The 14,567-nt window shown below is 35.1% G+C and overlaps 1 protein-coding gene across 3 annotated transcripts in view; it reads left to right on the top strand.

Moving 5' to 3' along the window:
* SLC25A21 (solute carrier family 25 member 21) overlaps positions 1 to 14,567 on the top strand; it is a 759,060-nt gene that overhangs the window by 504,199 nt on the left and 240,294 nt on the right. For all 3 annotated transcript variants that reach the window (XM_072629746.1, XM_072629748.1, XM_072629747.1), the window contains one exon: positions 14,017 to 14,100. In XM_072629746.1, coding sequence (XP_072485847.1) covers positions 14,017 to 14,100 — 84 coding nt within the window. The remainder of the gene's footprint in view (positions 1 to 14,016; positions 14,101 to 14,567) is intronic.

Raw genomic sequence — 14,567 nt, 5'->3', positions numbered from 1 at the left:
ACGTTACTGTTACTACATATATTTTCTGGTTCTGCTCACTTGCCACTGATTTGACACAATTATGGTTTATCTTAACAAACCTTTTCATGATTTTTAAGACATAATATATTTTATTAACTCATATGTCATAATTCGTTTAAGCATTCATGTTTATTATTGATCAGAATCCAAAATCTGATTATAAAGGAGAATGTAGGAAAATGTATCTAGGTGTGAACTACATTTTCTTGACATTGAAAAAGAAAATTGAATTAAATTCAAATGCATATTTATGTATGGTGTTTAGCACCAATGTGATACCCATAGCCACCACTATGGACATGCGGACATATTTCCAGGTAAATTCACAAGATACTAACTCTCTTCCTCAAAGACAGAGCCAAAATGTTTGTTCAGATAACAGAAAACCAATTCCACCAATAGAGGGAGGACCACCATCCCCAAACCTTCCCTCCATCAGACCTTTCCACTAACAAGCTCCTTTAGGCAAAATGCCCCTCTCTCACCTAGTGTAGCTGCTCTACTCTGCTCTGCCAGCTGCCTCTCCCTCAGCTCTGCCTCACTCTCTTCCACCAATTCAGCAAGTTCCTCCCACCATGGGCTTCATGTGACTCAAGCTGTGGGCTGGGCCAATGCTCAAAGTAGGTCACATGAGCCTATTAAGGGGCACAGACAATCTTCAAATTCTCTTACCATTTCAGGTGCATACATATGTATGTATGTATGTATGTATATAGATATGTTCAAACAGAATTTCTAGTACCATATCCTGATTTTAAATTAGTTTTAAGCTGTAAGATGTACTTTATAAATGTGTGGTTTGATTGAAAGATTGAAAAAATGATTCAAAGCCATGCTCTTATTGATTTTGTTTAAGCTTGTTTTATATTTCAAGGCTTCTTTGAATTTGTATAATCCTTGTCAATTATATAGTTATATGAACAAGCAAACTTTGTTGCTTGTGATGGATTGTAATTAATTCTGGCTTGTTATTTCTAGCTATCACTTGTCACTAGTTAGTAAAATGTATTGTAGATTTATATTGTCAATACATCAATCTATTCTTCCACAGGGATACATGTAACTGGAGGAGCTAGTACAGATAGAATAAATTTCCCTTATCAAGATCTATTTTACAATATCAAATGTTCCATGATATTTAAGTATTGGAGATACCATAGGTGTTATAATTTTGTCAGTTGTGCTAATTTTAATTTATTTCATTGCACTAATAAGGGACACCTAAGTAAATGTTTATATTAACAAATTTGCTAGCTGGGAAAAACATGACTGCTTCACTGGATATTTATTTTTTAAGTTAAAGTCTGACCTGTAAAATGTGTATCCTCATGATATCAGTATTTAAATCTCCTAGCATTTGTGTAAGGCAACTTCAGTTAGAAATGTCTAGGATCACAGGAAACTACTTGAAGCATAATCGAGCTATCTGTGCTGATCTTATGTTTCTGAAAGATAATATTCTTGAGGCTGTCGTCAAAAACTCATTTGGAAATTACATTGCACAGAAGATTTCACTTGCTTTTGTTACCATGCCAAAATGTTGTTAACTTATCTATAATAACATCTAGACTGATTGAGCACTTGAGGTCACATATTTCCTTAATATGTAAGGTGTTTTACTAGTACATATTTCAAAATAGCAGAGAGAAATTTATAGGGCTTTTAAAAAAGTCAATTATCTTAAATGTTGTGCCAAGGAAGGCACAGCTAGTCCTACTTGTCTTATTAAAAAGGTATAGACCTTTAAATGGGTAGAATAAACTCCATTTTTTACAGAAGAGTTGATTTCTCTATATTTTACAAATATTACATTGGGTAAACCTCCATTAAAATCTAATTTTGTTGCCTAATTATGATGTGAAGGTGATTCTGGCTCTCAAAACTGTGAGCAGTGAATAGACAACCCGATAAGCCTTTATTAAGCACTTTTAACATTAAAAATTTTTACTGTGCTTAGCACTCATGTCAAAGTTTTAGGAAGCCCTACCAAACTGGAATGGCTACAGATATGGGGACAATTACAAAGCTATGTTGCTTAACTGAGATCTAATCATTAAAAGCAATCACTCTACATGGCTGGAATTAAGATCTATGCTGGAGGAGAGAGGAGCCACATCCATGAAATACTGTGTTTTTTGAAACACTGATATAATTATTAGGAACAATGTATATATATATATATATATATATATATATATATATATATATATATATATATATATATATATATACACACATATGTATATGCATATATGTGCGAATGTGTATACACACATATATTGTATATGCCTCAGATGAGTGTCAAATCTCACAACACTTTACAAACAGAGCTTTCATTGATGATAGTGAACAACCCTGGCTGGACAATGTAGCATAATGGAAAGAGTATTTACTGGTTCTGGGGTCATAAGATCTGGATTAAAATCTCACTTCTAGTTTTTATTATTTGTGTGACTTTGGTCAAATCACAGTCACCTGGGGCCTCATCTATGAAATGAAGGGTTGGATTGGATAATTTCTGAATACATGAAAGATATTCTAGTTTTATGATTCTATATATGAAAAGGAGTTGATATTCAAGTAAAATAGAAATGAAAAATGTTTACTCAAAGACACTTACGAATTTCTTAGTGTTATGACTATATACTATCTTTATGATTAGCGTAGATTGCAAATCCTACCATCAAGAACCAGGTTGTATTTTAATGTCGATCAGTTATATATGCTCTGTTTGCTTCAGGGGAGCTAATACGCTGGCACTGCCCCCTGAGTTTTAATTATATCTAAAGAGATGTATAAAATGTGAATAACTAGCTAAGTGTATAAGAAAAATTCATTAAGTCCATTTAGCGTATGACTTAAAGTAGGAGTTAAATTATATTTGAGAATTAGAAACTGACATGTAGTATATTTTTTCTGTATGTGGGTTTAATAACTATTTACTTAATTAAATATCAAAGTATTAGGAAAATATGCTTTCCAAAGCACTTGATAATTAAACTGAAAAGGCAGCCCCTTCAAAATGAACTAGTTATCAATAGTCAACTTGGTCTACTTACGTTTTCCCCAGTGTTGTCCTGTTTATAGACCTCAGTCGTTCTAGATGCACTCATCTTTAAATTGTGATATTTGTTGTCATTTATTTTCTTAGGCTGACAAGTTGGACCTGTTTTTTATTTTTATTTTTTTTTGTTTTCTTGGAAATACAGGAGAAATATCTGGTACTTTCTAAAGAGGTTCTTTCTGGGACCTGTCTCCAAAGTTGGTAGGGCAGAAGTGCATGTATATTACATAACTTCAAACATGTTTTTGCAGATTTACTTTTATGTTAGCCATGCTCAGCAAACCAATAAAGTTGCTACTTAGGGAGTAGCAGCATCTTATTTTCTTAAAGAATGCTCATTAAGATGAATTAAAATCTTTATTTGATCTTTCTGCAATTATCTTTTTGTGTTTGCCAATTTCAAATGTAAAGGTTACAAATTGCTGATTCATTAAAGGGCTTGTTATGTCTTTACCTTATTAAATGATTATATGGCATTCCTATAGCTATCATTAAGAGTTTTTCCCTCTCTCGTAGCACTTTATCAGTAAACAGTTGTGTAGGAGTTGTTTTATTAGCATATTACCACTTTTTATTAGCATATAATGTAAATTAAGATCCATCTACACAAAACAATAAATTTTGTATTATAGGAGATGTAGAGAAAGCATTACTGTAAATTACACCTGGCAACAGAAAGATTTGCTCTTTTTTACTAGGCTGCTCATAATTCTTACCCACCCCCATGTGCCATTTTATTTAAGAGAAAATCATAAAAGAATAATGATTTTTCTGACAATCTCACAATACAAATCAGTTGTATCCTGGAAAATATAACTTATTGCTTTTATATCCTTAGCTTGTCTTGGCTTCCAAAGCGATCCTGGCCTCTTCTAGTACCAATTATCAAGTAACTAATGGTTTGGGTTTGGGTAAGCTGCTGTCATGTACTTCATAAGCAGGCCTGGTTTTATGAGCAAGTACAGAAGACAACCCCCCTCTATGACATAATTTAAAGGGCTCCAGAAAGGGGCCTCTCTTCTGAAAACAAAATAACAAAACATCTTACCATTTGCATGTTGATGCCTAGCATTCCTTTAATAGGCAACAATAACTTTCCTACTACAATAATAATAGTTGCGATTTATATGGTTCTTTCAAGTTTATAAAACACTTTACATTCATTACCTCATGATCCTCACAAACACCCTGTAAGGTAGGTGATATTATTAGTTGCATTTTATAGATAAGGAAGCTGGGGTTTGCTGAGGTTCAGTATGAGGCAAAATGTTAGCCCAGTCTTCTTGACCCCAGACTCAGTTCTGTATCATTCAGTGGTGCCTCTATAGCTAGAAAGGAGATCTAAAATAAGAATATGTGATTTCATAGTGACTGACAGTAGTTCCTTTCCTGAAAAAAGTTTTAACGAGTAGAGATGAAGACAACATAAAAAGTTAAAAGTGTTCTGGACAGTCCTAAGTGAGAAGAACAGGAACTTGCTTGCTAAGGATGCCTTTTGCCTCCTTTGCAATTTTGTGTATAGCTGTTTCTGCCCTTAAATAAGTTTAGAGATAAAAATAGATGATAAATGTGAAAGAGATTTGGAAATAAGTGGACTATGTAAGTTGGAGAAATAGTATGATATAGTAGATAGAAGTCAAAAAGACTTGGATTCAAATCCTATCTCTGATTTAGAATCACTTAGTGATTATGGACAAAAAATTAAACTCTCGGTGTGCCAGACAACTCTCTTAAATTGAATTAAATCTGAGTTAGTGAACTTTATAGTTGAAGAGAGTTTCTTAGACAGATAAAATCACAGTTCTGGACAAGAAAGAATATGTTGAAGATCTTACTGATTAAGGCTTTTAAATCCTTAAAGATATTCATTTGTTCTGCATTTTAGAAACATCTTAAATTCACGCAAACTAAAAGTTTGAAGCAGGATTTTAAGACTACTAAATCAATCACAGAATGAAGTTTCAAATACTATACGTTACAAACTGGATTTGAATTACTCCATCTGTCATAATTCTTCAAACTGTTGGTGGGAAATATTTACTCTGTGAAAATAATCTTTGGTTATGAAAATATGTTTTAAAATTTAATTGAAAACTGGAAGTCTTTGCCTTTGTAATTTACAAGAAAAATGCCCTTAAGAATTGCGTAAAGTGCATTGTGTATGTTGGTCTCTCTCTTGTCATATCTATCATTTAAAAGATACATACAATTCCTTGTATGTATTTTTTCTGATTTTTCCCTGAGTCATGTGTGATGGTGGTGTGAAATCTGGTCCTTGTCAAAGGAGTCTTTCCTCAGGGTTTTATTCTGACCAAATATTATTCCTTACCTGAATATTATCTTATTTGAATAGGGTTCTCCATTTTGTCAGTTTGACATGTAGCTAGGTAGTGCAATGGACAGTATCTGGGCCTGGAGTCAGGAAGGCTCATCTTCTTGAGTTCAAATCTGGGCTCAGACACTTACTAGCTCTGTGATCCTGGGCAAGTCACTTAACCCACTCAAAGTGAGTTAGAGAAGGAAATGTTCAACCTTTCCTTCTAAATACAATAAAATATGACTTTTTGCCCATATAGCTTTTTCCCAAAGAATTTTATTATGTAAATGGGAAATTATTTTTCCAAGCTTAAAGAGAATTTGCAGACCAAAAATTTTAAATAAATCAGCTCAAGAAACAGATAATGTTTCCAAGAGAAAACAAAAACCTTTCTTAAGTGATTAATGCTTGTAGTGAAGAAGGAAATGGATTTTAACATGATTGGACCAAGTAATTTTAGCAGTTTGAAACAGATTCCTTAGAAAAACTGACAATTGTCATCAAAATAAATTATGGTACTATAACATTTCAGTATGATAAATTGGTTAGTGAATCAGTCTCAGAGTAAGGAAAATCTTGTTTCAAGTCCAACCTTTGATAAATACTGACTATGGGATCCTGAGCAAGTCATTTAATACTCTATTGGTCTAGGAAGCTCTCTCTTAGACTATAAATTCTGAAGAAATTTTCTCTCCCAGGAATTTCCTATAGCAATGAAATCATAGGTCCAATGCCTATCCTCCTCAATGTATGATCATCATATACCTGCATAGACAGTAGATATATACCACATAAGATGCAAAATAGAATAGATCACTAGACTTACAGGTCCTCTTATTCCTTGAGTTGTATTGGAAAAGGTGTCAGAGTTTTCACTGAGTTATTTATTATACTCACCCATTCTTTTGGGTTACTGATAACACTAACCTGCAGACTCTCTTTTTGCTGTGGTATTTTGAAGTCCTAAGCATAGTGACTTTGTGTACTGCAAAGATTTACTTGAAATTCCATTAATATAATGTCTTATTTAGACCATTCAATTGATGCTGCTATTCATGAAGAAAAGACATAGTACTTAACTGGAGCTTGTGTGTGTGCTGTCCAATGCTAGACCCTATACAAGTCAAATGGAGCAAAAACCATCTCTGTTATTTAGGAATTGAGCTCCCAAATTAGACAATGGCCAGATAAATTAGTGCATATAAAATCATCCCACATATGTGAATATTTACATTGGTGTTTGTGGTTATTGTGTTATAGAATAGAAATTATTTCCTGGAAATAAGAGGATAGGTAGGGAAATTGTATTGGCAATTTGAGTACAGTGAATATATCACCAAGAAATAATAACAAGATAAACGTAAAAATATGGTGGCATGTCAGGACCAGATAAACCCACACTACCCCAAACATGTCCCAGTAAAGCAATGAAGAATAGCTATATTTTTCTATCATCTAGTACTATATAAAAAGGATGCTAAAATACTGCAGAAGGAAAAATGTAAACAATCCAAACCAGCAGGAGACAATGCATCTAGTTTAGGGCCCAGAAACCCTGTGGTAGGAGGCAGAGAAAGACCAATGGACAGGCAAAGCAAGACCCCAGACAGTCCATCCTTTCATGACATCAGGCGACAGGGCCAGACCAGCTCTCAGGTGGCTTGAATGTGATGAAGCACTTGGGCTGTCCATGCCTATTTGAGAACCAAGTCAGTTCAAAGTACAAATTGTATCCATGTCACCACAGGATATTGGGACAGATCAGCACCTTATCATCCCACTCCTGAATAGTAGCAATGGCAGAACAAAGAGCCAGGCAACACTTGAAAAGCAAAATCCCTGGAGTCTTGCAAGAGGCCTGGAAACATCATGATCACTATCTAATTGGTGTAAGTCAGGGTGATAGCAAGGGAAAGAAACAGCTCTAGGATTGGGATTATGCAAGGAGGAGAAAAAGAAGGGTCAAAAACAAAAACCTATATCAAGTCACCAGGAGACTGACTCTAAAGCCAGAAGTTCCTACAGGAAGTGGAACCTAGTCTTAGATACCATATTCAGGACCAAGAAGGTTTGTGCCTAACTAAGAACATGAGAGGGAGCAGACTCTGAACCTCTTCATACTGAAAACTTGGGAACCCATACCTCATTAGTAATCTCTGCTCCTGGGGGCACTCCCTCTGATTTGAAGACAGAGTACCTTCTAGAACTTCCATTTAAGGTGGGCACCTAAGTCATCCATCTCTTCATTTCCCTCTCTTCAGTGTTCCTCTGGACTTCTGCATCCTGACCTCATCCCTGATATCTTCCTTCTTCCTCCTTTAGCTTACTTTTGTGTGCTATACTTCTCCATTCAATTTAAAACTCCTTGAGGGTGGGGGCTGTATTTTTTTTTATATGTATATTCCCAGTAGTCATCAGAGTGGCTGACATTTAACAGGTGCTCATACTCAGATCCTGGTCCTAGGTCACAGTCCCATGGTGAGGAGGAGCACATGCATAGCAGAGCTTGCAGTCACAGCAGAGGGGGGACCCTCCTCACAGTTCCAGGGCAGAGAAGAGTTCTTGTGGTCTCTCACAGACCAGAGCACAAAGCAGGAGATAAATCATTCCATCTTAGCAGAACTGAAAACTTAAACTTAAGGGCACAGGTATGAATTGAATTTGAAGGGATGCTATCAAGAAAACAAATTAAGGGTTGAAAGAGGGATATACTGGGAGAAAGAGAAAGGGAGACATAGAATGGGGTAGAATTGTCTCAGGCAATAAAGCCTGAGGCAAGCAAGGCAAGAAAAAACTTTTACAGTGGAGAGGAGGGGAGAGGTCATGAATCTTACTTTCATCAGAATTGACTCAAAGAGGGCATAGCATACACACTCAGTTGGGTGTAGAAATTAATCTTACCTACCCTACGTGAAAGTAGGAGGGGAAAGGGAGAAGAGAAAGGAGGGGTGGGGGGTGATAGGGAGTGCAGATTGGAGGAGAAGCAAAACACTTTTGAGGAGGGATAAAATGAAAAAAATGAGAGAATAGAATAAATGGGGAGGGAATAGAAAGGAGGGAAATACAGTTAGCAATAGTAACTGTGAAAACAACTTGAAACAGGCTTCTCTGATAAAGGCTTCATTTCTCAAACACATAGAGAACTGAATCAAATTTACAAAAAATAAGAGTTATTCCCCAATTGATCAGTGATCAGAAGATATGATCATTTTTCAGATGAAGTTATCCAACCTATCTAAAACTATATGAAAAAAATACTTTTAACTCATTGATTGGAGAAATGTAATTAAAACAATTCTGAGGTACGACCTCATTCCTATTAGATTGACTACTAGAACAGAAAGGGCAAATGACAAATGTTGGCAGGGTTGTGGGAAAAATGAGACATTAATGCGTTGTTGATAGTGTTGTGAATTGATTCACCTATTCTATAGAGTAATATAGAGCAAATACTGATCATTCTTTCTCTTTTGGGCCTTCCTCAGTGGTAAATGTAGTTAAGAAGTGTGAGACCTTGTGTCTGAAATGTTCTGAAGAAAGTGCCATCATCTGAAGCTCCTTTCCTGGAGCATGGAAACAGCAGCAAAACTTTGGTGTTAATATGAACAGATATCTTCTTTTCAGGAAGAGGAGCATAAAAGTATAGCAGCATCCTGGTGAAGAATCTCTTCACCCAATATGCACAGACCCAAATAGTTAGAAACCAGAAGGCTTCTGTGGTGTCCAAAGTGTTTCAAGAAAAGTATTTGTTAGTTATGTCCCTGATAGGACACATTCTGTTCACTATTGAGATCTTGAAAACTAACTAATCAAGGAAGTACTTACCCTGGCAGAAAGCAAGTAAACCAATCATCCTGAAAGAGAATTGTGGCCAGAGTATTTTAAGACACCCTGCTGAATATGCAAAAACAGAATAAAAGCAACAAAACAACCCAACAACAACAACAAAAACAACCTGAGGTCTAAGCAAAAGGTTGAATGGAATTGGTATTATGACTCTTCTAAAGCATGTCTAATGCCATTAAGAATAATGTTGAATGTTTTCATCAAAATTGCAGAATTCCAAAATTTTAGAGATAGAATAGATTTCATATTTCAATCCTTACCCAAAAGAAGCATCCATTACAACTTACCTGATAAGAGGTTATCTAGCCTCTTCTTGTAGCCCATCAATGAGTTTGAACCCTACACCTCTAATTCTTTTTATTTGCTTTTAAAATTGATTTATTTGTTTTCAGTTTTCAACAATCACTTCCATATGTTTTAAATTTTCTCCCCCTCCCTCCCCAAGATGGCATGCAATATTATATGGATTCTGCACATACATTCCTATTAAACACATTTTCACATTAATCATGTTGCACAGAAGAATTAAAATGAATGGGAGAAACCATGAGAAAAACCAAAACAAAGCAAAACATACCAAAAGAGAAAATAGTTTGCTTCATTCTACATTCTGATTCTATAGTTCTTTCCCTGGATGTGGATGACATTTTGCTTCATGAGTCCTTTTGAAATGTTTTAGGTCCTTGCATTACTGTGAAGGGCTAAGTGTATCAGAAATAGTCCTCACACACTATGGCTGTTACTGTGTTCTCCTGGTTCTGCTCACTTCACTCCACATCAGTTAATATAAGTCTTTCCTGGATTTTCTGAAGTCCACCTGTTTGTCATTTCTTATAGCACAATAGTATCCCACTACATTCATATACCACAACTTGTTCATCCATTTCCCAGTTGATGGGTATTCCCTCAATTTACAGTTCTTTGCCATGACACAAAGAGCCGCTTTGAATTTTTTGTACATATAGGTTCTTTTTCCTATTTTTATGATCTCTTTGGGATACAACCCTAGAAGCAGTATTGCTGGGCCAAAGGTTGTGCACATTTTTATAGCTCTTTGGGCATTCTTCCAGATTGTTCTCCAGAATGGTTGGATTAGCTCACAGTTCTACCAACAATGCATTAGTGTTCCAACTCTCCCACATCTTCTCCAACATTTATTTTCTTCTTGTTTTGTCATGCTAGCCAATCTGAGAGGTGTAATGTGGTACCTCAGAGTTGTCTTGATTTGCATCTCCTTAATCAATAGTGATTTAGAGCATTTTTTATATGACTATAGATATGTTTAATTTCTTCCTCTGAAAACTGCCTATTCATATCCTGTGACCATTTATCAATTGGAGAATAGCTTGTATTCTTGTAAATTTGACTCAGTTCTCTATATATTTTAGAAATGAGGTCTTTATCACAGACACTAGTTGTAAAAAATTCTTTCCCAGTATTCTGCTTCCTCTTAATCTTGGTTGCATTGACTTTGTTTGTGCAAAAACTTTTCAATTTAGTATAATCACAATTACCCATGTTTTATGCCATAATATTCTCTATCTCTTGTTTGCCCATAAATTTCTCCATTCTCCATAAATCTGGCAAATAAATTATTCCTTACTCCTCTAATTTGATTAAAGTATCAGTCTTTATACCAAGATCATTTACCTATTTGGACTTTATTCTTGTGTATGGTATCACGGAATTGATCTATCCCCACTTTCCATCACACTGTTATCCAGTTTTCCCAGCAGGTTTTGTCCAACAGTGACTTCTTATCTCAGAAGTTGGCTCCCCTAGGACTGTAACCCAAAGAAATCATAAAAATGGGAAAGGGCCCCACATGTACAAAAATATTTATTGCAGCTCTCTTTGTGGTGGCCAAGAACTAGAAATCAAGGGGATGCCCATCATTTGGGGAATGGCTGAACAAGTTGTGGTATATGAATGTAGTGGGATACTATTGTGCTATAAGAAATGACAAACAAGTGGACTTCAGAAAATCCAGGAAAGACTTATATCAACTGATGTGGAGTGAAAGGAGCAGAACCAGGAGAACTTTGTACATAGCAACAGCTGCAGTGGGCAAGGAATTTTTCTGGTAGACTTAGCCCTTCACAGCAATACAAGTACCAAAAACATTCCCAAAGGACTCTTGAGACAAAATGCCATCCACATCCAGAGAAAGAACTATGGAATTGGAACGCAGAATGAAATAGAATATTTTCTCTTGTGTTATGTTTTGTTTTGTTTGGGTTTTTCTCATGATTTCTCCCATTTATTTTAATTCTTATGTGCAACATGACTAATGTGAAAATGTGATTAGAAAGAATGTATGTGCAGAACTCATATAAGATTACATGCCATCTCGGGGAAGGAGGTAGAGAAAATCTAAGATTTATGGAAGTGGTTGTAGAAAACTGAAAACAGATAAACTAATAAAAAATAAACAAAAGAAGTTGGATTCCTTGGGTTTATCAAACAGTAGACTGCTATAATCATTGATTACTGTGTCTTGTGTACCTAATCTATTTCACAGACCTACCTCCCCATTTCTTAGACAGTACCAAGTGCTTTTGATGATTGCTGCTTTATAATACAATTTGAGATCTGGTGTTACTAGGTCACCTTCCCTAGAATTTCTTTTCATTAATTATCTTGATATACTGGACCTTTTGTTCTTCCAGATGAGTTTTGATATCATTTTTTCTAGCCCTAGAGAATAATTTTCTGGTAGTTTGATCTGAATAAATAAATAAATTAATTTAGGTAGAATTGTCATTTTTCATATGTTAGCTCAGCTTACCCATGAGCAACTGATATTTTTTCAATTACTTATATGTGACTTTATTTGTGCAAAAAGCGTTTTTTGTAATTGTGTTCATATAGTCCCTGGGTTTGTTTTGGCAGGTAGAGTCTGACATACTGTATAGTGTCTACTGTAACTTTAAATGGAATTTCTCTTTCTAACTCTTGCTGTTGGGCTTTGATAGTAATATACAGAAATGCAGATGATTTTTAAAAAAAAATTATTTATTTTTAATTTATGGGATAAAACAAGCAATTTTCCTAATACAGTGTAATAAAAAAAATGATTACACGTGAAACTGCAACTCCATCATGTACAACTTGATATTTCCTTTAAAATTATGTAAATTTGCTTTCCCCTCTTTTTTCCCTTGTTTATTATGATTGACAAGAATGTTTTTTTCCCTATCATACCAACAATGTGAACTATTAGACATTTTAAAATAAGAAAGTTGGAATAGCTTCGATTGCTATAATGCTTTAGGAATTTGCAAAACAGTTTCCTCATAATAAGCCTGTGAGATAGGTAGTATAGATATTGTCATAATGCAGATGATTTACCTATGTGAATCATCTGCATTTCTGTATAATACTATCAAAGCCCAACAGCAAGAGATAGAAAGAGAAATCCCATCTAATTCTTTTTTTAAAAAAATATTTGATTTTAGTTTTGAACATTCATTTCTATAAGATTTTGAATTCCAAATTTTCTCCCTCTCCTTTTATTCCCCATTCCTCCTTCTCCAGAATGGCATGCAATCTGATATAGACTCCATATATACATTCATATTAAACATATTTTCATATTAGTCATCCAAAACCTCTAATTCTAGGGAATTTTTCCTGGTATCATACCCAAATTTACCACTTCATAAACTCCACCCTTTTCTCTTGATTCCTGACTTCTTGGGCCAAAGAGAATAGATCTAATCCTTCTGGAGATCATTTATCTTGCTTTATATCTCTCTGCCATGATGCAAACTCAACTCCTTCCCCTCTCTTCCATCTTCCTCTGCCCTCTGATAGAAAGCTGGAGGGTGGAGCACTAGACTCTTTGCAAAGCTTTCCTTTACTGAGGGCAGCATTTGAATTTTCCAGTTCACTCCACTTTGCACTGCTGCTGCCCTCAGGTCAAGTACAACCTCCCTTTTCAGCTTCCTTTCCTATATAGTCTTCCCCCATTACATTGTGAACTCCTTGAGGGCTGAGACTATCTTTCTTTTTCTTTTTCAAAGAAAATTTTATTGATATATCTTCCTTCCTTCCTTCCTTCCTTCCTTCCTTCCTTCCTTCCTTCCTTCCTTCCTTCCTTCCTTCCTTTCTTTCTTTCTTTCTTTCTTTCTTTCTTTCTTTCTTTTTTTCTTTCTTCCCTTCCTTTCCTTTTTTCTTTCTTCCCTTCCTTTCCTTTTTCCTTCCTTTCTTCTTTTCTTTCTTTCTTTCTTTCTTTCTTTCTTTCTTTCTTTCTTTCTTTCTTTCTTTCTTTCTTTCTTTCTTTCTTTCCTTCTTTCCTCCTTTCCTTCTTTCCTTCTTTCTTCCTTCCTTCCTTCCTTCCTTCCTTCCTTCCTTCCTTCCTTCCTTCCTTCCTTCCTTCCTTCCTTTTTTCCTTTCTTTCTTCTCAGTGTTCACAATTGCTACCACACAACATAGATTTTTTCTTTCCCTGCCTCCCTATCTTTCTTTTTCTTATTTGTTTCCCCAGCTTCTAGTACAGTGCCTGACACAAAATAGGCACTAAATAAATGTTTATTGAAAATAAATTAAACAGTATTCTTTAATCTACACTATGTCTCAGTCTAATATAATTTAAAAGGAGAGGAAAAGGGGGAAAGACTGGAGAAAAAATGAAATATAATTGTAGCAAAAATCTAAATGAGAGTAAGATAATTATTTTAAAAAGGAATTCCTGGGCACTCTAAAATTTATGAATGTTAATATAACATTAAACTTGTAAACTTATGTTTTTATTTTTTCTCTCTAGGTTTCAGATTCAGAGAGGGCCAACTGATCCAAACAACTATAAGAGCTTGGGAGATAGTTTTCTTAAAATTTACCGTACAGAAAGGTATGTATGTATGTATGTACATATATGTGTATATATATATGTATATAATATAAATATTGACTTTGAAATATATATGTAAACATATGAGCATGCTGTTGTTCAATCATTATTTAATCATCTCTAACTCTTCCTAACCCCATTTGGGATTTTCTTGGCAAAGATATTGGAGCAGTCTGCTATTTCCTTCTCCAACTTATTTCACAAGTGACAAAATTGAGTGAAACAGGGTTAAGTGACTTGCCTAAGGTCACACAGATGATCCATAAATACCACCCCCACAGCAACAAGGACAGGAATGAATACACTAGAATCAGATTTGCTAAATGGTTTGGTTGTTTCTATTCTCTATTTGGGTATGAAGGCGATGGAGAACTAAGCCTGGAGTCAGGAAGAGCTGAGTTTAAAATTCTGCCTCCAACACTAAGCTTAGTGGCCCGAGGCAACTATCTTAACCTCTGTATCCCTTA

This window comes from Notamacropus eugenii, chromosome 1 (assembly GCF_028372415.1).
Source record: "Notamacropus eugenii isolate mMacEug1 chromosome 1, mMacEug1.pri_v2, whole genome shotgun sequence".
Lineage (NCBI taxonomy): Eukaryota > Metazoa > Chordata > Mammalia > Diprotodontia > Macropodidae > Notamacropus > Notamacropus eugenii.
The sequence above is the reverse complement of the archived record's forward strand: the minus strand, read 5'-3'. Positions and strand labels throughout refer to the sequence as shown.